The sequence below is a fragment of the Notothenia coriiceps genome, unplaced genomic scaffold (genome assembly GCF_000735185.1).
Source record: "Notothenia coriiceps isolate Sejong01 unplaced genomic scaffold, NC01 NC01_scaffold00036304, whole genome shotgun sequence".
NCBI lineage: Eukaryota > Metazoa > Chordata > Actinopteri > Perciformes > Nototheniidae > Notothenia > Notothenia coriiceps.
This window is the reverse complement of record NW_011369005.1, coordinates 16,470-43,899: the sequence shown is the minus strand read 5'-3', so window position 1 is coordinate 43,899 and position 27,430 is coordinate 16,470. Positions and strand designations below refer to the sequence as shown.

Here is a 27,430-nt window from a genome sequence, read left to right as displayed (position 1 = left end):
CCTGCTGCCATCTGTCCACTTGTGTCATTTACCATGCACTGCCAGTTTGTTGTGGTACCCATTACCCTTATACAATTTTGATGGCATGCAAAATATGCTGAACCCATCTCACGACCTCCCAACCTCACTCTTTAAAAACGCATTCCCAACCTATGCGTGACACAGGTAACAGAAACCAGAAAATATACGGACTGTCACCACATTTAGCCTCTGAGGCTTGTGGATACGTTTGCCATTTAGTGGCCCGGTATACTGTTACCTCCACTGGATGGCTGGAATGAATTATTACGGCCAGTCAAACTGAAATATTACTTTCCCCGACATGATTCCTCGATGACCTAACAAATTCAACATGCCAAACCATATCAGATAAAAAACCTAGGAGGGATTGCTTTAACTACTTTAGGAAATCATGCCACATTCAGGAGCCATGTTTACCTACAATAAGAAAACTAAAACACAATGGAAATAGGCATGAAACAAATACAAGAACATCAATATTGGACTTTTTCTGTAAAATGCTTAGACAGCTTAATAATTTGGCTATGGCAAGAACAATTAGACCAATTCTAATTATTAAATAGCAATCACATTGCATGTATGTGACTGGATAGATTTATTCCTAATACTATGGACTGTAGTTGGACAAGAAATTGGAATTACACATAAAACGTCTGATAATATATCCAATTACAATAGGGAAACTGGGGCATAAGAACACTGAAACAATAAGGGAATAAGGTGTTTAACCAACCAAAGAACATCAATATTGTACTAGTCTGCAAAACACTTCTTTGTAGAAAGCAACATTATCGTGTTGCTGTAGTTACCCTAAATGTTGGAACAACACCTGCATTGTGAGCTCTGGATTCTCTAATATGGACATTGGGATGAATGTGTGCCAATGTCTCTGCTCTTGTTGTAGCTGCTTCAAAGATCCCACTCCATTAGTATGCAGCTCCTGTTTCAGCTGAACATCGAGCACTGGTAACCACAGCACACTGCTGCTCACCAGTATGATTGTTTCTGGTTTCTTCTCCCACCCCCACCCCACCTTTTATTCCCTCTTTCATAGCCGCAGTCCCCCTTTTCCACTCGCATTGCAGTTCCCAGTTCAGATTGACATTTCTGGTGACTTAGAGGTGGGATTTGAGGTGCTTTAAGAGTGAAGCATAAAGGTCATACATACTTTGTTCTGTACAGCAGCAACAGCATACTGGAGAAGAGAGGTGGACAAAGTACTAGTAGAAATACTGAAGTGTTGAAATACTCTACTAGAAATAAAGACCTGTGAGATACAGGCATGAGATCCGGTCTTGGGTAGAAATGTCAGATTATTTGACTAATGTGAATCTTGAAATATTTTAATTTTCTTAATTTTCCAAATGCTTCTTCTTCGTGACATTGTGTGGCCTTGCATCAGCAATGCTAGTTTTTCTTTCTCCAACTATTCACTCACTTCAATCACATATGCTCATTGCTGGTGACCTGATGGCAATCTCTCTCTGTGTTCAGGAAGAATTGAACACATTTTCACAGCCTATATTGCAACATTAAAGCAGCCACATGCCTTCACCTCAGCCACTAACATAAAATAATGTAGTGCAGGCTCACAGTGATAGAAAGGTGCCTATCATTCTTTTGCAGAGCTTTTACTCCCCTCTGGGCGACGTGTTTAATATGACTCCACAAATGTGATTTAGTGGGCAGATAGCCTCGGGATTCAGAGGTCGCTGCCTCAGAGAGGCCTCCTGTGTGTAGTATGTGGCACCGACGTATGTAGGTTAGGTTATCTTTATAGCGAAAGAATCCTAACAGAAAAGCTACAACCACCAAGGGCAGAAAACATTTACATTTTTCCAGATTATTTCACAATGTCCAGCAGTTTCTTCCATCTCTATTTCCTGAAAGCATTCTATTTCCGAACATCAAATTCACATTACATGTTTTCCTTCTTTTCTCATCCCTGCCCTTTCTATATTCATCCTCTATTCAATTACTTTTCTGTTTCAGCAGAGGTTCTGTCTATACTATATTGCTCTGCGATGCGTGGTGCTACCCCACAGATTTATGTCGGAGCTGAAGGATGGCTGTCCAATTTTCTGCATGGATAGCAGAGCCGGTGGCATTGTGTGTGTTTTAGAGCTCTTGTCAGATGTGCGTTAAGGACGTATGGAGCACACAGCCATGTAATTCTTCCAGACAGTGGCCATTTCTGTCACATCATGCCATTAGCTTGTGTATCGCAGTGATTTGTGTGTGTGTGTGTGTGTGTGTGTGTGTGTGTGTGTGTGTGTGTGTGTGTGTGTGTGTGTGTGTGTGTGTGTGTGTGTGTGTGTGTGTGTGTGTGTGTAGTGTAGTAGTAGTGTAGTGTAGTGTAGTAGTAGTAGTAGTAGTAGTAGTAGTAGTAGTAGTAGTAGTAGTAGTAGTAGTAGTAGTAGTAGTAGTAGTAGTAAGTAAGTAAGTAGTAAGTAAGTAAGAAGTAGTAGTACGTAGTACGTAGTACGTAGTAGTAGTAGTAGTAGTAGTAGTAGTAGTAGTAGTAGTAGTAGAGTAGAGAGACGTACGTAGNTTAAGTTAAGTTAAGTTTAGCCTAGCACATTTTAAATACATAAGAAACACGATGACATTGAATTCTGCCAAATGATACATGAATGCCATGATCATGTCAGTGACATGATCATGGCATTCATGTATCATTTGGCAGAATTCAATGTCATCGTGTTTCTTATGTATTTAAAATGTGCTAGGCTAAACTTAACTTAACTTAATTATAGATATTTCTTTAAAAAGAAGATACAATTATTTTAGGACATTTGTTATTTAAGCTCCAAGCAGGTTTGGGTGCTTTTAATGGCAGCGGTTGACAAACCAGTATTGATGAAAAAATATATATAGTATAGTATAAAGGATCAATAATACAGGATGTGGTTTTTAACAAACTCACATAGCATGTTCTTAAAACTAATCAAAAAATGTGTTCTATCTATGCCCTCGCAATGTCGCACCTTTTATCTGATACCACTATCATCAGAATGAAATTGCACTTGAAATAAATACAAATGTTTTCTGATCTGACAACGCTATGGCTAAGGTTTGGGTAAGTATGTCATAAAAACATTGTGGGTGGTGTTAGCAGTTGATAATGGTTTGGGTAACAATAAGCACCTGGTTAAGGTCATGGTAGAACTGGTAAACGGAAATCGGACGCTGGTTGGTTCTCTTTAGTTGGGGCTGTTTATTATTTCATAATTTTCATGGAAATTATGAAATAAATGTTCACTACATTTCCTTTTTCACACCAAATAATTATGATTGATCAAGAAAATAATCAGACAATCAATTAAAGTGGACCTATCATGCTATATTTGAATAATATAGTGTAGGACCATGCCTATATAAGGCATATTTATACTTTTTATTTTTCAAAATACCAAACAGATCATGCATTTTAGCCATTCCTCATTTCGCTCAATTTAACACTGTCTTTGCATGGGCTGATTCTGTGAGAACAGCACCATCTACAGGCCTGGCATATGTACTACAGCGTCTCCAGCGCTTTCGAACGGCGATGTCCGTGGCTGTCTCCTCCTGATTGGTGGAGTTGGCCCAATAGCCGTAGCGCCACTTCTGTGACGTCATAGAAGTGTTCAAATCTGGATCAGTCTGTATCAGATCCGTTGCAGCCCCTTTTTAAGAGATTGGGGTATGGAGGAAAATAGAGAGGGTTGTGTTTTCTGACACTTGGTGAGTTCCCTGGAACACCGGGGACACATATTCATGTATAAAAGACGTACAAAAGTGCATTTTGCATGATAGGTCCCCATTAAGTCTGTATTAACTTGGCTTGGGAACCAAAAGGTCGCCAGTTCAAGTTCTGATTGGACCAAAATACAGAGTTTGTAGCTGAAGAGAAGAAGAAGAATCCGCTTTGTTAACCTTCTAGGGGAAATTGTCATATAACACAGTAAAAATACACACATGCACAAACACAAGATTTTTTTTATGGAGAGGTGCCAGAGCAAAAAGCCTAGTATCTTTTTACGGCACCAGGGAGCAGTTGGGGTTTCAGTGCCTTGCACACCTCTCCAGTGCCATGGAGGTGAACTGTCACCTCTATAGCTAATATCTTGGATATATAAAAAGCAGTAATACTTTACCCTTACTCCAGCTTACGACAGCATTTTTGATTGTCCAGTTACCCCTGTTTTACATGTTTGGAGAAAGAGAGCTGTAATCAAAGTATGTCTAATGTCAAACAAGTTAGAAAAAAGAAGATGAGCAGTGAGTATTTCTGATAAATGTTCAAGGTTTATTATAAAATATGCTAAATCATCGTGCTTCGTCTTCTCTTAACGGATTTTCTTAAGGTAATCCACTCCCCAGTGGCTCTTTCCAAACAGAAGACACTCATCCTTCAAAGCTTATTTATTTTCAATCAGCTGCACTTAGCTTTTCTCCGCTTTGTTTGAATCGGGCATCATATTTTCATTTACCTTCATGATTAACTTTTGAATGATCACCTTGAAGGATGAAGATGCTGCTGTGAGAGCGGAGGACGCTGATGAAGAAGCGCTGACCTCGGGGAGCAGCTTTGAAAGGACGATCACAGTCGTGAAGGGCAACTCCAGCCTGGGTTTGTGTTGATTTCTTCACGTTTTGATTTGTTATTATTTTATTTATTTTTCGACTTATTCTTCATAGAAGTGTAAATTAGGTTGCATGACTGAAAGGAGAAATGGCCTTTTCTTTTGTGTCATTTTGTCTTCTGAATGCCAGCTAAAAAAGTTAAAATGATAGAGAGGTTTTTGTCTGTTTTTCACTCTGAAAGGATCCTTTCAGAGGATTTGCATTTCAAAACCCACCCATGGGGCTGCTGCTGGCTCGGAGCATGCTAAGTTTTAGCTTCTAAAACAAATAGGCGTTATGAAGATTTCCAGTGCCTAGTTTTGCTTTTTAGCCCACTGAAGGTTTCTCTTTTATGCTCAATTCAACATTTCAACAAAATACATTTGGGTTTTGTTTTTATAATCTTTAAACCATGTGGAGTTCAACCAAAATCCACTTTTAAATGAAACACTGATGTTATGCTTATGTACACTGAGTTATAAGGGAAGAGGTTAACATTTCCACATACTCCATTGAAATTCAAATGTGTTAATACTGTGGGGTTTTGGACAATGTGCGGGGAAATATGTAAATTAATAAAAATACGCTATTATTAAGTTATTCAAAAATCTTCCTTGGGAAATACCTACTTTTCGATCTATACTCTCAGTAATGGCGGAATTAAGTCAATTTCTGGTTAATTTAGATCCAAACCCAATTTCAGAGTGTAACAGTTTCTTCAAATCTACCTGAAGGGATGACTGTGAGCGCGATGAAGGCCAGTCTGGGGATGCTGATCCGCAGCATCATCCACGGCGGCTCCATCAGCCGGGATGGGCGTCTGGGGGTCGGGGATCTGATCCTGGCCATCAACGGAGAGCCCACTGCTCACATGACCAACGCTCAGGCCCGAGCCATGCTGCGACGACACTCACTCATCGGACCCGACCTGGGGTGAGACACATGAGACACACACACACACACGTTACTGCAAAGGGGGTGTACGGCTGCACCACAAATGCAACAACAGGTAGAGGTTTTAGTCCTAATAAATACAAAAAAGTCAGATCTCTGAAATGTTGTTATGTTTAATGTGAAGCTGCAACTATTAGTCACTCAAAAATAAAAAGTATCTCCAAGTATTTTGTGCATGAAGTTCAGAAAAATATTGCTTTAACCTTTTTCTGTTTTGTATCATATTAGAGGAAATGTCTTTGGGTTTTAGACTGATAAAACAAGACATCTTAAGACTTCACCTTGGACTAGAATAAACTAAAATCTTTCACTGTTGCCTTTATATGTCTTTTCTATCTTCATCCCTGCAGTCATCACAGCCCACTTTAAATTTGATTTTTGGCCTTGATTTTATAGACCAAACCATTCATTGCAATTACAGCATTTGGTAAACATATTTCCAAGCATTCATTCTCTACTGCAAACATGAATTTACTGAAATTCAGTGAGAAAGCACGAAGTTCATACCAAGGTCTAATGAAATATTTATTTTCTACTGAACAATGAATGGTGTGGAGATTCTTAGCATTTCTTCAGAATAACTCGAGAACCTGAAGAGAGATGCCTGTTATTTTCCTACAGAGCGAGGCACCTCATGGTCTAAACTCAATTACATTAGGATTGCATCATTGCCAAACAAAACATATGAATGTCTTTTATGAGGCATCAAATGTATTTAAATTATTTGATTTGATTTAGATTAATAATATTTAAAATATTTGTATTGGAATTGATGTTGCGTGTCTATTGTTTCTATTAACTGGGTAATGAAAAGAGTGTTTGTTGTTTGTCGCAGAAATGTTGCAGCTTAACTAATCCTAAGAACAAAATTAGGCACATTATGTTACACAACTAGACGATATTCTACATTGGGACGAGGTGTGTCATAAATTGTGCTTGCTGAACTAAACCTGGCCGTTTTTTCACTCCGGGGCATAAATCCTTAAAAAAATTAAATTAAATTAAAAGCTTCTTCACATTCTAGATCTGCTAGTGCACCTGAGGACGACCTGTGCCCGTTTTATGTGTGAGTATGCCTAACGTCCAAGCTGGTGTCTCTCCACGCAGCCGCCATGTTTGTTTTGACTTCCTCTCTCTTGATTTGCTGACGGCATTCATCGCAGTTAAAAAAAGCTTTATCCAGACACGTAATGGTTGTCAAACAATGACAACAGCATAGTCTTATTGTGTAAGATGTCACTATAAATATAATTCAGATATGTTAAATCGCATTTAAGTTATTTTGTAAAGAAAATAACATTAAAGTGTTTCTCAAAATAACTTTAAATCTGTTCACATCTTAACACATACACTATAATAACTGGATAAACCTTGATTGACTGCATCTCTTGCCTTGCTGTTTAACCTTTTCATATTTCTGTGACTAACATATTCACTAATGACCAGTCTAATTTCTTTTGTACCATTTATAACTCCCTGCCTAACCATTTCTCTCACTGCATGCTGTGATGTTTTCATCAACCTCCATTTCATCTTTCACTGGGAATCATCTTTCTTTCTCTCTGTCTGCGTGCATCATGTTTAAAAAGCAGATCAGCCCATCTGTTGACGATCTGTCAGCGTCCTTTAAATGTGTTAATGTGCCCTTCAGCATCAACTTCACTCTGAATTGTTTGGAAGAAGAACTCTAAGTGGGTGTCAGATTTTGTCAGCTAGCTTTTGGTTCATTTCTTAACATGAATTAGTAAGCGACTCATGAATTAATGATGGCTACACCCTGCAGATTTGTCTCACACAGTAGGTGACAGAAGACGTGATGTCTCAGACTTTATGAAGGTAAACATCTGTGTTCCACAGTCGGATCAGTGTTACTGCTCTCTGGGGCTTATGGGACGAGAGAAAGAAGTGTCTGAATATGAATAAAAAGATTGGAAAGAAGCTCTTTAGCTCAATGAAAAAACTCTCGCCAGTTATTCTCTATTTTTGGCGAAATGTGAGTGCCACTAAGAAGGTCATTGGAGGGTGAAGACATTTGCTTTAGGACATGTCTGACTCATTTGTGTGTGCTTGTGTTTGTGTTCATGTCTGTGTGTATGTGTTTAGAATCACATATGTACCTGCAGAGTATCTGGAGGAGTACAAGGCCAGCCTAGAGCAGACTACAGAGGAAGTCTCCGATGAAATCCATGCAGTCCCAGCTCCAGATCCGAAGTATGTACTCATTCTGTGCACAATGACTTGTGTGACGTGCCAGTTACATTTATAGGTGCCCTGTTTGCATGCATGTTTGCTAGGCAGCAGTCTTCCTGTGAGTTTTTGTTTTGTACCTTACTGTTTCCGTTCACCTTGGTATTTTTAGAGATATTCCTAACCTCCCTGAGCGGGAAGATGGAGAGGGAGAGGAGAGTGCCTCTTACAGCAATTGGAACCAACCCAGGAAGTGAGTACACACTGTATGTAATCTAATAATATTGTGAACATTTCAAGGAGGGATATGGTTTTGAAAACTAACACAGTGGATCCACATATTGAATACACTTGAACTACGTGGGATTTAATAAATGACAATCTTTCCCCAACATTGAGTATAAATATTAACAGGTTTTTGTCAGATTCAGTTCTCTTGCAGCTACCTCAAAGACTCCTGTTTTTTTCTGGTTAAAGAAAAGCCTACAGAGACCAAACTGTATTCCAGAAAGAATATTGAGTTTAAATGTGGTGAATAGTCTGTCAAACTAAATAATAAACAATACAAAATAGCAGTGTTCATATGAGTTAACTACAATGATGACATATGCATCAAATAATCAAAGTGATGTTATTATAGACAAAATAAAGGGGATAACGTTTACAGTGACATATCAGTAGAAAAGTGACATTTAAGAAGTGTACAAATAAAAATGCATGTGTTCCTTCCTCAGAGTGGAGCTCTTCCGGGCGCCAGGCAAGTCTCTGGGTATCAGTATTGTCGGGGGCCGGGGGATGGGCAGTCGGCTGAGCAACGGAGAGGTGATGAGGGGCATCTTCATCAAACACATCCTGGAGGACAGTCCTGCGGGACAGAACGGGACCCTGAAGACTGGAGACAGGATCGTAGAGGTAAGGGAAGAATACAGGTGGTAGAACAAGCAGACGTGAAGTTGTGATTTTGAGTAGTTACCTCCTATAGTGTTATTTTATTAAGGTGCAGTAATGTGAGAGAACTGAAAAGAGTTTAAAATCTTTAAAAAAGTAAGGATTCCCCAATATTTTCTGTGACAGGTGGATGGAGTAGATCTAAGAGATGCCAGCCACGAGGAGGCAGTGGAGGCTATCCGCAAGGGAGGAAACCCCGTCACCTTCTTGGTTCAGAGTATCATCCACAGGCCCAGGGTGAGTCCAAATAATAGTCAAACTAACTACCTTATTCTCTAAAGATCATTATCCTTTTCCATTTTCACCTAATGTAGCAGTTCATCTGCACAGGGCCCTTTCAAAAACCCGGTGTGTCAGGTTTGATTTTTGAAATATCCAATGAGAGCAACAACAAACCCTCTGTGTCATGTTAAATAAATTATCAAGTTTTTAACCTCTAACTGCTACTCCTTTGTTGTTTGAAAGTGCCCTCAGGCTTTTAAACCATGACTAAATAGTCCCTGCAGCTGGTGTCAGATCTCAGAGTCAATCGCTTGCATTCAGATATAATGCTTTCCTTAGCATGGCTACTAATTAAGCCTTGTAGCAACTCATAATGTAATGTAGCACATGCAGAGCAATAATTCATGTTAATGGAGAACTAAACTCCACTACAGTGACTTTAAACGGATTTGAGGGAAAAAGCTTTAAAACCCACTGTATGCTAAATAGGGTTAGGCACTAAACAGCAGTCAGACAACAACAGTGGAGTGGTTAGCAGCTATTAGCTTCACTTAGCAGCCAGATGATATTTCCCTTTGGAGCTGGTGAAGACCGATAAAAGAGGAACAAGGAGAGTGAATAGAGAGCTGCAGGGAGGACATTTTATGGTACTAACCCTGAAGTTAGCATCTCCATGGTTCCCACACATTTGTGCACACATCGGATCAGCATTTTCTGACTTTTAAAGTGTAGAGATAGCATTGGGCTATAAAGTAAGTCACTCCAGATTATCTCTGCTAAGCTAAAGCAGCAAATGCTACGTGGGATGACGTTTAATTAACACAACTTTAAATATAGTCACCCTCCAACCGTTCTAAGAGTAAACCTTCATTTATTACCCATAAAACATTGGTTTAACATTTTGGTAAAATCACTTAGTTTTGACTACTCTAAATTACATCAAGTTTTGTGATCTTTAGGCTAACGTTAGCCATTTTCTGCTTCCATTCTGTATGCTGGGTCAAGCTAACCATCTGCCTGCTGTAGCTCCCCATATGGGGATTAATTACTTTAAAGACGTTAAAACCTTTTGTCAATAGTTCACATATCATGTTTGACTACATTATGAGTTGCATTTATGTCCCTCCGCCCTGCTTTCTCAGCCTGTGTCAGTATATAACCCAGCTTGCATGCCACATCGCACATGTCAGGTAATCCTTCCTCTCCATCACACTTCATCTTCATCCCTTCTGCCTCCACACTGTTAGCAAATGTTCTCTCGAACTGCATATTTGACTCGATGTGTGTATTGACAGAAATAAAGACAGCCTAAGAATTGGAGTTTCCTTCCGGGAGAAAAAGAAGCAGGGCTTTTATTTGAATATCCAGACATCCTATTCTGTTTTCTATCACAGGGTAATCTAACGGTAACAATGAGATAACCCACAATGTTGTTTTTAATCAAAAGGGGGGGAAATCTATTGTGTCACAGCATAATAGAAACTCAAAACCTGTGTGTAATGCTGACATTCTATACACATTTAGACTAGAATCCTAATGCAATTTCTCCATGGGGGTTATTGAAATGTCCCCTTATCAAGAAACTCCTCAAGTAAGCAATAGAAAAGCAAATAAAGAAATCATTCATACTGTGTGGCTCTGCGGCTTTCAAAATGTGCTCAAGACTGCAAGACATGCTTTCAATGTACTTTAAAGTCACTGATATTGAGTTGCAGCTCCATTGAAATTCATCACAATGGGCTGAACAGTGTGAGAATTTTTATATTGATTGGGTGATACCTCTAAGTGCTGTAGGCAGGCCATAATGCCGTTTTTTTTAAATGCAGCCATCTGCAGAGAATAAAGCATATCCATGCTGTCTGCCTATAAGTTTAAATACTTCTCTTGTAAGCAGTGAATAATCTCAGGGTAGCCTCGAGAAGTCTTTGAAACATTCGGTTAAATTATTTCAGAGAAAGAGGCTTTGCTGTGATTATTTTTTGATGTAGAGGAATGGCTGTCCTGAAGGAAGTAGCTTGCTTTAATGGTGACTCATTTAAATAAAACCTGAGGTTCCCCACAAACTCGCCTTTTCCTTCCTCCTGGATGGCCTCTGATTCAATGTTGTCAGAAAAGCTCAGCCCTCATGTTAAATATCCCTCATGTTGTCAGCTTGTTGGTCCTGTGTGTTGCTTTTAGAGGCCGCTGCTGCCCTTTCTGCAGCTCAGTAGCCACCGCGGGTCGAGTGCTTGCTGCACTAACCAAACCTGCTTAGCCCCTGCCCCCCCTCAGGTTAGAAGCCCCCTCCCCATGTCTGTCTGTCTGCTTATGTGTGTCCCCTGTACTGCTTTACACTGTGTACACTATGAGCTGCATGAGGACAATGAAGCAGAGCATGCATGCGTTTGTGCTGAGTCCTGGGTTAAACATTACAAATAATTTGGAATGCAGGTTTACTAGGGCTGCACGGTATGAGACAAATATGCAATATCTTTGAATATTGCAATAACTATATTACTTGGGATAACTATTCAGATATTAAACTCTGTTCTGCTTTCTGAAGGAAAACATTTCAAATTCGAAAAGCACCAATAAAAAAAAGAACGATACTTTCATTTTAAAGTGCACTTTTCTACTGAAATGTGATTTGATTCTCTCCTCCGAGCACATGTTGCCTCTCTTCCTGTGCTCTGCTGCGGCCCTTTTGTTGCAGCACACATTTAAATCATAGCACAGGCTTTTACTATAAGTGCATTATATTTTTCCTCCTGTCCTCAGCTTCCAAGGCCCACTTTCTAACAATTATCCCTCAAACATTGTCCCAAGTGTCTCACTGCCGATGCAAAGGAGACAACTTGATAAGACAGGCAGCACTCAACACAAACACAATTATGTGAAGAACTGTAAACTGCAGTATCTTTTGTTCAACACGCCAGACTTTCTTGCAAAACCTTTTAAGCTCCATCAGTGAGGATAAAGGGTCACGATTGGACCGACATGTGATGCTGCTGCAGAAGCTTCTCCACTCAACACATCAATGTTTGGCTGTTGTCTAAGAAATGTCGGTTTTTCTTCAGTTGCCCCAATATAAACAGATCGTTTTTCAAGATGCAGCATATGGTCATTCAGAACACTTTGTATGAACTGATTCATATGAATAGGATTAAAATATGACACAGTAGGGCATATAGGGTCGGTAATTTATCAATTCATCATCAACTTTGCCATGTACACATGCACAATAGTCCCATTGCAAAACATGCAAAGTCAAGAAAGGCCAATGAACTCAAAGAAGTGATGGTCCAAGGTGTCATTCAACAGAAAGCATGATAAACAGGAGGAAGATTAAGATAACATTGATAATATTGACACATTTTTTTTTATATAGCAAGAAAACATTTTTTTTTTTTATTATATCGTGCAGCCCTATGATACAGGATCTTTCACAGTGTGGTGACGCAGAAGTGAATGTTATGACAGTTTTCTCCATTCAAATGAATGTGTGAGTGTTTACCTTCATGTGTGTGTGTGTGATGCGTGGCAGTCTTCGAGAGCAGACTCCGGAGAGGACAGAGCTGCAGCTGTGACGAAAGACAACAAGGACAAGGTGGGTGTTTCAGTTAACCTCCGCTGAGTGTTTGCCATTGTTCCACAGCTCAGAAAGTGTTGCTCAATGTACAAACAGGTAGCTTTACAAGTTTGGAGTAGCTGAGTTTCACCTAGATGTAGGTTTGTGTGTTGTCGTCTAAAGTTCTCACCCTTTGTCTTTCTCCGTAGGAGGCTTACAGTCAAAGTAGACTTTTCCTCCGCCTCTCCCCAACTAACCCTTTCACTCCTACCCCATTTAAGGTTTGTGGGTCTCTGCGTTGAGCTCTCCCCTTCCTCACTCTGTGTATGATGTACAGCAATGTAAATACACCATGATACAGTTCAGGGCTGCAACTAAGCATCACTTTAATGATCAATTAATCAGCAGATTTGTCTCTATAATAATGATTTGGTCCGTAAAATGAAAAAGGTGATGTCTTGTTTGTTCACCCCAGAACAGTAAGATATTCAGTTTTATTAAAAAAAAATATATATGTCTGATATTTTTGCATAATTAATCCATAATCATTATTTTGTTGATGGACTAGTCTTGGACTAGCGGCTCTAATACAGTTCATGTTTTGAATATATTTCAACATGCTGTACATTCATACACTTGTTCATGTCCTAACATCTCCTCCATCTGTCTCTTTTCCTTTGTCCATTTTTGTGAAATCAAAATGTTTTGTCCTGTTTGTCTTTTCTTTCTCGCTTTCAAAAATATTTACTCACTTAAGCGGATGACAAAGACACATTCGAGATATTTTTGCACATCATCTTGTTGTAAACCACTTTAAACAACAGTTAAAGTGATCAAAATGTGATTTATTTCCCCTGGTTTTCAGGTAAGTGTCATGATGAGTGATTATTGTTTAATTATATGCAATACATCAGTTATAAAAAATAACGATATACTTAAATATAAGCATCACATTATAAATCAAGCTATATTCTAATGAACCTAATTCTAGCCTTAAGCATCTATATTACACTATTATTTCTCAGCCTAACATAGAAGTGATGAAGCAGTTGATGTAAACCAAGCATTTGCATTATCACATCTTCATCTCAACATGATTCAAGCTTCACTATAAAAAACTCTTCTTCCTCCTCACCGCTCACTGATAAACTGTTTTCCAACTCCTCCTGTGGCGTGACAGTCTGTGAAGCGTGAAGCGGTGAAGGCACCTCCCACCAGCGCCGTCCTCCCCCTGCCGGTGATGCCCCATGTGGGGGAGACTGACACCGACACACTGACGGAGAGTCCTGGAGGACCTGCAGAGGAAGAGGAGGAGCAGAGGGTGGAGCAGCAGGAGGAAGAGGAAGAGGAGGATGAGTTTGGATACAACTGGAGTGAGTCTACTTAGTCTTTTATTTAAATGTGCAATTATATACTGTGTTAGAATCAAGAGTTAAGGTCTTTTTTGACATTTAAGGGGAGACACAACAGGTGAAAAGGATAGTGTGTGTCATTTTAAATCCACTCCGGCCTATCAATTCAACCCAAGTTTAAGTGAATGTGACTTTGGAGAAATGTGCGGGATAGCAATAAACCCCTGGAAGTTTCATTTGAATAGTATAGTTAAGGAATACAGACAGGATATGCATTGACAGAAGCAACATGCGTTATCACCTCTCTGCCACTAGAGGTCCTCAAAGGCACTTTTAATGTAGTTTCTCTCATGTTCATAAATCCATCTGCAAGAAGAAGAGCACACATTCACAGTCTTTATGTGGCTGTAACTTCAGTCAAATTAAACTCTTAGCATCCGGCAGACTGCTGAATGTCAAACTGCAGCACGAAGTCACCGCTTCAAGGAGAACGGGTCACACAGTCAGACACATTCAACTCCGGAGACCGGACTTCCTGCTGCACACACCTGGGACTCTGTGTGAGAGAGATTGTGTGTGAGTGTGTGCATGTGTGTGAGAGAGTGTTCCCGTCCTGCGGGGATAAGATTGATGAGGTTGGGCCCAGGGAGGTGAGTTGTGGAGATTAGTGCAGGACTGATGGCCCAACAGTGGCAGGAAGCCCAGAACAACAGGAGAACATCGGTCTGTCTGGCGGGAGAGGGGGAGAGGGACAGGAGAGGATGGAATAGATGAAAAACTTTGCAAACAAGTTTGAGAAAAAGAAATACAAACTCAGCAGCCTGATATGTACATCTTTTGATGCCTGTGGGTTTAACCAATTCCAAACAATGACCCTTCTTTTGAGCAACACGACAGAAAATGAGAAATTATACATCAGCAGAGATGGGAATTAGAGGAGTACAAATACTTAAGTTAATGTTTTTCTGGTATCAGTACTTTACTCCACTACTTATTTTTCTGCCAACTTTTTACTTTTACTTCTTACATTTTTAACAAATACCTGTACTTTCTACTTCTTACATTTTCAAAACAGGTTACTTTAGTTTTAATGTGTGTTTGGTGGCCTGATCATTATTATTTAGAGTCATTGCGTGCCTATTGATTTGAACACGATCCGTGTATCCATCATTTCCTGGTCTTCTCTAAAGAAGAGGGACCAATGAAAACGTTGTCATGTTGCCGTTGTTCAGCATGGAAACATTCATTAGCTAACAATGACATTATTGTTCTATTAATATAAAGGGAGGTCAGGTACTCTTTAAAACAGCTGCTAGTTATGGGTACTTTTTACTTAAGTACATTTGGAAGCCCATACTTCTTTTCTTTTACTTGAGTAAAGAAGTTTAGTCAGTACTTTACCAGAGTATTTTTAAACACGAGTATCTGTACTTCTACTTGAGTAAAGGATGTGTGTACTTTTGCCATCTCTGTACATCAGTTTACATCTTTCTGTCTTCACCTTTTCCAGAGAACGTCTCCCAGCGTTACGGCGGCCTCCCGGGGGTCCTGCACATGATGGAGCTGGAGAAGGGGAGGACGGGCCTGGGTCTCAGCCTGGCCGGGAACAGGGACCGCTCCCGCATGAGTGTGTTCGTGGTGGGCATCGACCCCAACGGGGCGGCGGGCAGGGATGGACGCATGGTGGTGGGGGACGAGCTGCTGGAGGTAAGGGGGTTTGGGAAAGAAATGTCAGGATGTGTCACTACATAGAGGAATAATTCATTACTGATATATTTGTGTATCCGGTCAGATCAACGGGCAAGTCCTCTACGGACACAGTCACCAGAACGCCTCCTCCATCATCAAGAGCGCTCCTTCCAGAGTCAAAATCATCTTTGTCAGGTAAAAAAAGTACTATGAGCACACTTTCATGGCACCTATATTTCATTGTCAGACTGTTCATGATAGCATCTGACCTGAAAAAGTTCAAATCTGTTGTAATGTTGTTCAAAATACCATAGAGGGGGCTGTTGCGATTCAACAGAAGCACACAGTTGAAGGCGGAGTGTCAGAATATAAATTAAGTAACACATTCTTCATCATATAAGCTAAATGTATTGTTAAAAATATTAAATTGTAGTTCAATTTGAATACTACAACTGGAATTTACACACCACTATAGCTGCATCTACAAGGTTTTGTGTATGTAAAGTAAAAAAATTAAGTATGACAAAGTGACACTAAAGAAAAACATTCATAAGTGTGCTGTTTATGTGTACTTTTCTCCCACAATGCAATGCACAAAGGTAATCTTCATAGCCAAAACGAATAAAACAAAACACATATTTAGAAAACAATAGATACATCATTTTTTTCTTTATTACTGTAACTGGGCATTTTGAAGTTGCAGTTTATTGAAGTATCATTTCTTTGTTTTTTACTTAAGAAAATGGTCAGTGAAACAGATCAGTGAGCAGTCTACACATCAGCACAGAGTCAGACATGTTGACCTTTGACCCCTCCTCAAACAGCCCTCTCCAGAATCACACTACTTAACCTCCTACTTAATTCTCATCCCTGCGCTGACCCGGAGAGAAACACTGTGATCAGACGTGTAACTCATGGAAGAGCAGCGTTTATTTAAGAGTTATGACTCCCCCTCTCTGGAGCAGGAACACGGAGGCGCTGCAGCAGATGGCTGTGGGACCGGTGAGAGAGCAGGAGGGGAGAGACATGGAGGGGGGAGACCCTGAGGAGCCCCCCACTGAGGTACCACCCACAACATGGCCCCACAAAAACAACAGTCACACATGATGCAGATGTTAAAGCTCTGTCTGCATATAACTCACACACTTTGATTAGTGCTTCTACTTTACCCACATGCAGCTGTGGAAGACATACAAAGATACGTTACTTCAGTAAAAGTACCAGAATCTAAAATAGTCATTTACAAGTCCTGCATTTAAAATGTTACTTTAGTAAATGTATTGATAATGCTGGATAATATATCATTTTTTAACCACGTAATTATTGAAAGTATAATTTGTTCTATAAAATGACAGAAAATATTGTTTTCCGCTTTCTCAAATATGAATAGCCCTATTTCGTGATTTTCATTTAAAGTGGATATCTTTGGGCCTTTAAAGACATCAACCGTTTCCTTTGAAAATTATATTATTGTGTTGGTTTAACTAACAAATACAAATAAGAGTAGTTCATTTTTCACTACACGGAGCCAACGTTACTTTTGAATACTACTGGGTAGATAAGTAGTATCTAACTAAATAGTAAGTCAAAAGTACAATATTTCCCCTGAGATGTAGAAGTGTAGCAGAATAAAGTAGCATAGCAGTAAGTCAAAAATGTACTAAACTTGAGTAAATGTACCGAGTTATGTTCCACCCCTGCTCCTGTGTAATTTAGTTTGTACGCTGCAGCACGCTCCTAAATTGTTTTCATGCATGTTTGCTCCTAAAAGTCTCTTTGTGTGGTCCTGCAGTTCCTGTGTGACCACCAAAACCACAAACACGCTGAGCAGCCAACACACACACGTACACATGTATTTATACTTCAAACTGCACTAACTACCTGCTGCTGTTTTCCTCACAGCCAGAAACTACTGCTGCTAACGGAGACACTTCGAAATATATTCATCACGCCATAAAGCTGAAGGTGAGACACTTGACACGGGACAGACTGCTCTTTGGAAACACCAAAATAAAGACCATAATAGACAGGAAGTCTGTCTATAATGAGGGAGGTGTACACAAAAACAGTCAACGGGGTATGACAGAACGAGAGCGGTGGAGTCTGACTAACGGCCAGGAAACAGAAAAGAGACGGAATAAAAAGAAAAAGCAGTTCCAAAGGGTCATAAAGCCTCAGTTCACCCAAAAGAGAAAAACATTGCTACCTCTTGTGGTGTCTACTTTCTTGCCCTGCAGATATTTTCAGTTATATTTGCTAAGGTTTTCAGAGTCAAGCATTGAAAAACTTCACATTTGAAACATGTTAAGCAAAGAAAATAGTCCCTTCGGTAAACTGGAATATTTTCAGTTATTTTATATACCTATTCTTACATATATCATACAGTAGAAGCCTCAGAATCGGACTCATTTGGAAACAAAATTATTGTGATTCCAGTGAACTAACTGTTTAAAAAGAATGAGTAAAAAAGACCCCATGCGGTGGTGTGTGTAAAGCCGCAGGAGCTAACAGTGAAAATGTGGGAGAATCGGGGCAGCTTCTTACCTTTCTGGAGATAATTATCATCATTAATGCTTGTTTTCTGCAGCTCCATTATTTGCTGTGTGTACTCAATGCTGTGTTTGTCCAACAGGAGGACGGAGGACTGGGCATCACCTTCGTGGAGGGAAACACAGAGAACGGAGTGGAGATTCAGAGTATATCTGAAGTGAGAGGACACACAGGGAAGGTAAGTCTCACATCCTGCAGCTGATGATGAGTGCGTGTTACAAAAGTGATTACTGATCTAAACTGTGATGTGCAGGAGGGCTGTATGAGACCAGGGGACAAACTCCTAACTGTGAACGGGGAATCAGTGCTCGGCTACACTGTGGAACAGGTAAATAAAGTATTCCCTGTGAGTTTTCTTATGCCAGAAGAAAAGATGATGTCTAATGATTTATTCTCTGTTTTAGGTGAACTCTCTCCTGAGGACATCCAAAGGTCCGGTGAAGCTCACCTTCTCGTCTCTCCCGTCCACCAGTGAGGATGGGGATTGCTCCGATGGCATCCTCCCAGGCTTTCCCAGCATGCATAGCATTGCCGCAACGACTCTGAGTCAACCGGAGGCAGAGGCAGTGATGAGTGGGTCCCCTTTTTTTTGGACGTTTGACTTCTTATTCAGGGAGATACATAAAAGATCAATCAGCTCACCTTGTTCTTCCTCTGCTGCAGGTCCGAGTCGCTCCTCCACCCCCACCACGCTGACCTGTGACCCCACGACGTGTCCCATCATCCCCGGCTGCGAGACGACCATCGACATCTTCAAGGGCCGCACCGGCCTCGGCCTCAGCATCGTGGGGGGCTGCGACACCCTGCTGGTAGGAGAATATCAATGACATATATTATTTAGAATTTCTGCATTTTCCCGTCATTTTGTTAGATTGTATATTTACCTTACCCAAAATGTTCTCAAAAATGTTCAAAGCAATATCAATGTGTAATTTAAAGGTTTCCTCTGGTCTGCTGTAAAATCATTGTATCTCTTTTGAGCATTTGTCAGCAGGAAGTTGTCCAAAATGCACTTTTTTAAATCCGATTTTAAGCCTATTTTAAATGTGAAAATGCATTGTTAATCCTCTGTGGATAATTCTGCAATTTAATGTCTAAAAACAACTAAACCTTTTGGCATCACACATGTAGTAGTAGGCTTTTTATAAAGTTAGCTGCACAAAATGTATAAATTCGCTTGCAATGACCCATGGCTATTTACAAAAACTCCGAATTGTAACCTCAAACTGAAAATGTATTCACTGTTTGACCACTTTATATCAGAGGAGAAGAGACTAAACATCTCCTGAACCATCCACACTGAATGAATCCTAACCAGGAGAATCATTTCCAAAGGATACTGTAAATCCTAAAAAAAAAAAAGTACCATGACTGTACTTTAAGTCCCGACAAAACATGCCACCCAGTGAGAATTTGTGCTGGTGGTGTAACGCAGGTTCAAAAATAGCCACGGTGGCTCAGGAATGTAGGATATGATGTTGTCCTAGCCTTCCTCCTGCTCCTCCTCCTCCTCGGCACATCTATTCTGTCTGCTCATTCAGGCTTGGTGGAGCAGCTCTTTGTCCGCAGCAGACAATATCCAGCCCAGGAATGTAACCTCTGAACCCCAAATGACACTCACACTTAGAAAACAGAAACCAAAATAAGTCTAAAATAAGTCGCTACAAAGATGGACCTTATGCAACTGCTTTATATTTCCTCGCACTACCTACTGTCCTGTACCCATCTCCTTTCCTCCAGTTAAATCACTACTGCTCTCATTTTCTCTTCCTCTCACTGCAGGGGGCCATCATTATCCATGAAGTGTATGAAGAAGGAGCTGCTTCTAAAGATGGCAGACTCTGGGCAGGAGACCAAATCCTGGAGGTATAATGAGTATCACAAACGAGATAGATAAAAATGAGGCTGAACACATGTCAATAACTGAAGGAGCTTTCGAATAAATGCTTGGTTTAGTGTGAGAAACGCATCGATATACGACTCTAATATACACTATAGAAACGTTTTAGCATTACTAAGTCTTCATTTTAAGGACTTCCAGGGTTTTTTTTTCAGTAAAAGGCATCATTTCCCATCTTATTTTTGTGTTTAGCCGGCTGTTTTGTGCTTCCTTGTGAACGTATGATGCTGAGAGACAAGTTAAATATCGCAGCTCAACTTGGATTTGCCCTGCGTTTGACCTCAGGCTTTGTGAAAGAGGGAGGGGGCGGGGGAGGAGTTTTGTTATGGAAGCTCAATCAGTAGACCTGAAATTAGGGGTGTGCACTGCACACACACAAACACACACGCATTCAAGGCCTTATGACTTAATTGCTCTCTTCTTTTCATTTCTGTCCTGGAGCCAAGCTGTTCTGTTTAGATGATCGGGTCAGAGAGGAAAAGTGAAAGGAGCTTTTTTTCCCAGCGCACAGCACGCTGCAATGGGAAAAAGCTAATGGGGTATTTCCCCACTTTAATGTGGGCAGAGGAGCCGGACATCAATCCTCACGCTGACCACTCTGCTTCCCTCTAAGCGTTGTAACATTTTCATATTATGATCCAGAGTTAGATAGCTCCGCAGTTTGAAGAAATGTGACCTCAGTGGCCAAAGGAAAATTCTCTTTTAGCATGAAATGACGCTGTTAAGACTTTTATAGCTCTCTGCTGTTGCTGCATTCACTTCATATGAAAAGAGATGAAAAGGGCTCTGCTGCTTTTAAATGAATACATTTTCCCAGACAGTTTGTTTTATGCAATAAACTACATACATTTATCATGTTCTGTGGTTGTTCCTAAATGTTTCAATCTTGTACAGACTCATTTTAGCACATATTTAACTGAACAGCATTGAAATGTTTAGATCACATGAAAAAAAAAATAACTTTTATCAATTGTCAAAGTAAGGATTTCTGAAAAAGTTGGAAAAACGCTGACATTGTGTTACTGGAGACACGATAATATCTAACTTTTACACTGACCTCTCAGGTGAACGGCATCGACCTGCGAGTAGCGAGTCACGATGAGGCGATCAACGTCCTGCGGCAGACCCCCCAGAGGGTCCGGCTGGTGGTCTTCAGGGACGAGGCGCAGTACAAGGAGGAGGACCTGTGGGACTCCTTCAGTGTGGAGCTGCACAAGCAGCCGGGACAGGGCCTGGGCCTGAGCATCGTGGGGAGGAGGTGAGGACGATTAGTGCTAGGACTACAACTTAATGCATAGTGGGACAATATTACAGTTATTATTATTAAGTTAGCAAACAAGGAATCTTGGTAACCCTTAATATACGCGTAAACATAGCTTAGAACAGAATTAAATAAGAAAAAGGAACAAATAAAACCTTGAAATTGTCAAATTTTGGATTTTTTTTAAATGATGAGCTTGTCTCTTGACTATAAAAACGGATACACTACAAATATAAAAAAAAGTAATGGAAATGATGGAATGGAAATATATGAAACATAATTAAATAGTTATCTAAGAGTCACCATAGTTTGACAGTAACTGTATTCATTCTCTTTTTTAATGCAGATCACGGGATGAGAGGTAATCACATTCAGATAGTGTGTGTTGTGTATAGAGCTAGATAGATAGAGATAACATACACACACAAGACACACAGTTTGTCTTGTTATATTTAAATGTAGATACTATAGCCAGAGAAATGTGTGTGAGGTAGCATAGTGAAAATAAGGATGGCAGAAAAAAGTGCAACACTGAAATAGCTGCAACCACATAAATGCATGCATTCCCAAACACACAACCTTACAAACTACTGACCTACAAACCTCGTAGGACAAACAACTGTGGCTGCAAAGTACTAGAGCTAAAAATCACCTTTAAATTCAATCATATTTCTGACAGTACTGACAGATATGATGCTTTTTTTACCATCAGAAATTTGAAATAAGTTCAATTTAGAGCTGTGAAGGAAGCTTCACACACGTCTGACTGGTACAGGTTGTAGATCTTCTTACACAAACACCATTTGTTTTCACATAAATATTTGTAGGTAAAGCACATGTGGAAGAGGGGGAGTAGTGACTTATTTTACCTCTGGGATCATACTAAGTGAATGACCTACACATTCATATACACTGTTAAATGTGTGTTAAATGTTAGTCTGTCACACTTTTGTATAAAATCTATTTATATAATAATAGGAGATTCATTAGCTTACTGGGCTGCTGCAGGATGAAAAGCCACGTTGGTTATTTAAATGAAGTTGTAAATCATTCTCTCACATTAGTTTTGCTACACAAGCTGAAAAAACAACAATGCTCCATAGGAAGAGACAGCATAAAACTCTGGTTTGAAATGGAAAGTGCAAGCTAGCAGTTAGTGGTGAGGAGTGACAGCCAGGAGTCTGTGGCGAGGAGGATCGGATGATCTGCTCCGGTTAGTTTTATCCACGTGGAGATTGGCACCTCAGATGTGCAAGGTCTGCAGGGAGGATGTGCTTCAGGAAAACACACACAGGTCTCTGCTAGGGCTGCTCGACAGAAAGGCAAATAACTTAAACAATTTATTTGCTTGATAGAGGAATAAATTGCAGGAGAAAAAAAAAATCCGATATAATGCAGCCCGACCTCTGCATTTATCTGCATTTCCCAGAGGTCAGCGCTCAGAGTGAGCATATCTTTTGTGACTATGTTGACCTTTGGCTTCAGACAAACAATGTTGTGAAAGGGTGTTTTGAAGATTGATCATTTGAAGATTTGTTGGAGAGATAATTAGATCGAGAGAGGGGGAAGCATGGGGTTGTTGCTGAGGGGGGATGAGCAGGTGGCAATAACAACAACGAACAGCTGACTTTAATAGGTGTGAAAAACACTTGTGCTATTGCACTCAAGTTAATATCTCATGAAAATCTAGTGGGTTGAAGATGGGGAAACAGTAGTAGTCAGTTGGCATTCAATGTGATAGCTTCTCCATTTTTCTGCCTGACTGCAGCAAGCTTGTTCTGCAGTTTACGGTTTTTAAAGTAGTTAAACTGGGCAGTACAATCACCACGCTCCACCATCAGGCCAATGCTTATGTGGCAACATTTCAGACGTCCCCTGTGCAAAGGCAGATATCTATTTGTTGCCATAAATCTAAATTTAACGACAGACACTTTTTGCAGCTAGCTTGCTACCTCAGCATACACCATTGTAAATATGTTTTAAACCTAACCGACTGCTTCTTCTTTTACCTTAGTTCTACTGTGTATTGTGGTCTGCAGATTATGCACTAGGAAACCAAAACTAAATATTGAGCATGCAAAGCAGCAGACAACGTATTTTCTATTTAGTTATATTCTGAGCATATGCAGGATTCAGGATGGAAAACACATTTATTGAGGTCACAGTTGCTTTTAAATATTCCATCCTTACCTGCTGCTCCCCTGGAGGGCAAGCTACATTTGTGCAGAGGACAAATGTGAAATTGCTGGATCAATAGTGTATTATGAATGAAATGTTAAACTACAGCAGTACTGTATGTTACAATGAAGGTCAACTAGTACATTATGACTTTTACAGTAAATGTTATCTCACTGTGCTGTTCCTTTCTTAACAGGAACGACACCGGAGTGTTTGTGTCTGACATTGTGAAGGGGGGGCTGGTGGACACTGACGGACGGCTGATGCAGGGCGATCAGATCCTGTCCGTCAACGGGGAGGATGTGAGGACGAGCACGCAGGAGGCCATGGCTGCACTGCTCAAGGTATGACTGTCACACTCACGGTTGGTGAATTAAATGTATGGTTTAAACTAAATACTGTTCTCGTGTTGCAGTGCTGCGTGGGGCCCATCAACATGGAGGTGGGGAGGTTTAAAGCCGGGCCCTTCCACTCTGAAAGAAGACTCTCTCAGAGCAGTCAGGTACTGTTACTAAACATCTTTGCGGAATTACATTTGATTGTTTTCTCTGACAAAAAGTGACAACGCTAAATGACTCTGTTTCAGATGAGTGAGAATGGCAGCACCAGGTTGGTCTCTCAGGCAGACAACGGCCCTACTGACCCCGACAAACCAAACATGTGTCTAGACAGTGAGTATCATGCCCCAAGTACTCCAAGTGACAATAAATCAAGGCAATGCGAGGTTTTATGGTAGTCATATGTGCAGAAGCTAGGCGTCTTGCTGCTAACTAGCTTTAGCTAAGTAGCATGTCTGCAGCAGTCTAGGCTTTAGCTGTTATTATGCTGCTGCACTAACGTCAAATTGAGGTGGTATACACATGTAGAAATATGGCAAAAGCCTCCTATATATCTACAAAAAGTGATGTATTGTTATCCAGGATCCGCTGCTCAGTTTCTCAGATATATAAAAAAAGAAAACTGCAGAAATTAGGATGTGGAAAAGCGTCTGCACTATTAAGAAAGCAGGAAGAAACATAGGAGAAACGTGGCCCAGGTTTCTGATCATTGTGCATGTTTGTTCCCTTCACAGCTCAAGAGCATCAGGAGACCAGGACAGTGGAGTTCACTAAGGGGCCCCATGACTCTCTGGGGGTCAGTATAGCGGGGGGCGTGGGCAGCCCTCTGGGGGATATCCCCATCTTCATCGCCATGATGAACCCTGTGGGCCTGGCTGCTCAGACTCAGCAGCTCAAAGTACGACATGTGCATCTTCTCTCTCTGAATACTGAACCAAGAGTCTGCATGCCAGTAATTCTTGTGTGGGATTTAATGTGAATATTAATGATGTACGGGCATATCATTCCCACTCACTTTACTCAGTTTCAAAGGTCAAGAGCTATTAGTTAGAGACGGAGAAAAACAATTGTAGCTCTGTGTGACAGAGAGGAGGACAATAGCCATAGCGCTAACACGGGTAATAAATCTCCCACTGCTGCATTCAGATCAGTTAGCCCACTGAAGGGCTCATTGAAGTAAAAGAGGCCAATCTTGAATAGTATATTAAAGCTGCTTTATCCTTTCACAGGGAATGAGAGAGGATAACTCGACATCATGAAATTACTCAGTCGTACGGCGTGGTGAATTACATTTCAAATCGTTATCCACATCCTGCTATCATGGAGAGACTTTTGTCAAGAAACAATACATTTATAGAAACTAGATAACATGACTACTGCATACTTAACATTGCTTATACATATGCATACGGTCTTTAAGGGAATAAAAGGGCTGCAACTCATGATTACTTTCTTTGTAGATTAATATGCCGATCATTTTCTAGATTCATCGATTAGAAGAAAACATTATAACAAGTCATAGAACCAGCTTTCTTTACATTTTCTCTGCTGCCAACTGTCTTTCCAACGTGTTTTGCTCTTGTGTCTTTTTTAAAATTGCACGAAACTCTATTCCAGATTGGGGACCGCATCGTCAGTATCTGTGGGAGCTCGGCTGAAGGCATGACCCACGCTCAGGCTGTCAGTCTGCTGAAGAGCGCCACAGGCACAATACAGCTGCAGGTACACACACACGCTTTTTCAATTGTGAGAAGAGTACCTGAAGTCACCCTGATGGAGCCCTAGCACCTCACCTTGTCTGTATCTTGCAACATAAGAGAGTGTGTGTTTTGGTATACCTACAGGTGGTAGCAGGCGGCGACACCTCTGTGACCGGACCCCCTCCGGAACCCCCGGCTACTGCTCTTACTCCCAGCTGCATCTTCCAGGACGACCTCGGGTATCCGCTGTTTACTATACAAAGAAGAAAACAATTATGGAGCTGCAAGTAGAAGGGGATTTTTTTTTTAACAACATTGTCCGTGTTTGCTTCAGCCCCCCTCAGTATAAAAGCATCAATCTGGAGAGAGGACCTGATGGCCTGGGCTTCAGTATAGTGGGGGGGTACGGTAGCCCCCATGGAGACCTGCCCATCTACGTTAAAACCGTGTTTGGAAAGGTACAAGACACAATGCTCTGTTTGTATATTTGCAGAACTGGAAGAAATATGTATTTAACTTTTGTATGTGTGTTTTAAAGGGGGCAGCGGCGGAGGACGGCCGACTGAAGCGAGGGGATCAGATAATGGCGGTTAACGGGCAGACTCTGGAGGGCGTCACTCATGAAGAAGCCGTGGGCATCCTGAAGAGGACCAAAGGGACCGTCACACTCACTGTCCTCTCATAATACACACTCACACATGTCAGAACTCAAATTGATTAGTGGGATGTGCTTAAATCTCCAGAGGTGAAATGATCACACTGCTTTATTTCCTGATATTCACGAAGGAGCTTGTTATCATTATTGAATGTAGCTTTAAACACTGTGATCCACGTAAGCCTACAGCACATAGATTAAAAAAATATATGTTCCCTGAACCAGTCATGTCAAGTTAAGTTCATAAAAAGTTCTTATTTTAATCTCAAAGAGGTTGAAAATAGTTTAAGGAACAACTCTCTTACATTCCCTGGCTCTGGATTGAAGTATTTTCCTGTATTTAAATGAATTGTTTGATCAATATTAACACAAAAGTATTTCTACAGAGAAGCCTGTTTTCAACGTTTTTAGCAGTCTGATGTCTATTTATACCACAATCAGAGGATGAAACAGCATGCAACTCCCTCGAGGTGATTAGCAGAGTAGCTAAATTGAGCTAATTTCTGTATTAGCTGTAAGCAGCAATTCATCGTGTTGATTTTCCTGAAAGTATTCAAAAATACATAGCCTAAAGTCACTGTTGTTCTAGCAAAAGTGTCCAAGAGAACATTATTAAATGATGATGGCTAGAAGTCTGTAAAAAACGGAAAAAATATGTGAAGTCCTTAAAACTAAGAAGTGTGTCGTCGGAGTGCACACTTTACTAAATGAGGAATTGTTTGTGTGTTTGTGTGTCCTACTCACTGAAATATATTGCTGCTAAAGCCGATATATAAAAAGGTATTATGTAAGTATTCTGAATTCTTTAGTATTAAGTGCACAGAAAAGCAAAAGGCCGGCTCACTAGGTTTGACTCTTTGAGGGTTTGATTTAATAACGGACCTGCTCTCTTACTGTTTACTGAAAAAAAGTCATGTAGCGTGTAGCTCCTGAAGGCTTTAGGCATGTGTTGTGTGCTCTAGTTTCTTTCTCTTCTCTGTTTTATCACCATAAATATGCATTTCTAGCTCTGTCAATGGGACAGTATTGAATTTATTCACACTGAATTAAATAAAAGTGACCTTTGGATTCAATCTATGCGTTTCACTTTTCTTGTGCCTTGTAGGCCTATATGCAAAAAGCAGACATCTTCCTCCTTCTTAAAATAATCTAAAAACACAATTAAATTCAGAAACAAATGCTCTTTTAAAAAGCCTGTTGAGCATTGTGAAGTGCAGGGCAGCTGTTACTCCATCTAACTGCTTGAGTTATTGTACAGCATATTCACAGCTGCCATACATCACACAAATACATTTTCTATAAAGGAGATAAAAGCAATTC

At 40.4% G+C, this 27,430-nt stretch overlaps 1 protein-coding gene across 1 annotated transcript; it reads left to right on the top strand.

The window, feature by feature from the left end:
- The first annotated feature begins 3,085 nt into the window (after positions 1 to 3,085).
- On the top strand, positions 3,086 to 27,183 carry mpdz (multiple PDZ domain crumbs cell polarity complex component). Its single transcript, XM_010792096.1, has 30 exons — positions 3,086 to 3,100; positions 4,531 to 4,636; positions 5,364 to 5,562; positions 6,608 to 6,649; positions 7,687 to 7,794; positions 7,943 to 8,023; positions 8,505 to 8,682; positions 8,845 to 8,955; positions 12,464 to 12,526; positions 12,697 to 12,768; positions 13,668 to 13,860; positions 15,350 to 15,546; positions 15,632 to 15,723; positions 16,494 to 16,590; positions 17,431 to 17,493; positions 18,161 to 18,256; positions 18,332 to 18,406; positions 18,483 to 18,651; positions 18,742 to 18,887; positions 19,861 to 19,944; positions 21,043 to 21,236; positions 21,586 to 21,600; positions 23,614 to 23,761; positions 23,833 to 23,919; positions 24,004 to 24,088; positions 24,490 to 24,653; positions 25,373 to 25,477; positions 25,600 to 25,694; positions 25,790 to 25,913; positions 25,994 to 27,183. Exons 1-30 carry the CDS (start codon positions 3,086 to 3,088, stop codon positions 26,138 to 26,140), a joined length of 3,351 nt encoding a protein of 1,116 aa, XP_010790398.1. The 3' UTR covers positions 26,141 to 27,183.
- Positions 27,184 to 27,430: the final 247 nt, after the last annotated feature.

What these genes read in the sequence shown, in the direction of transcription:
- mpdz (XM_010792096.1), top strand. An exon ending in GTCAAAATCATCTTTGTCAG is followed by an intron (nt 15,724 to 16,493) that starts GTAAAAAAAGTA and finishes TCTCTGGAGCAG; the next exon opens with GAACACGGAGGCGCTGCAGC. An exon ending in ATCACGCCATAAAGCTGAAG is followed by an intron (nt 17,494 to 18,160) that starts GTGAGACACTTG and finishes TTTGTCCAACAG; the next exon opens with GAGGACGGAGGACTGGGCAT.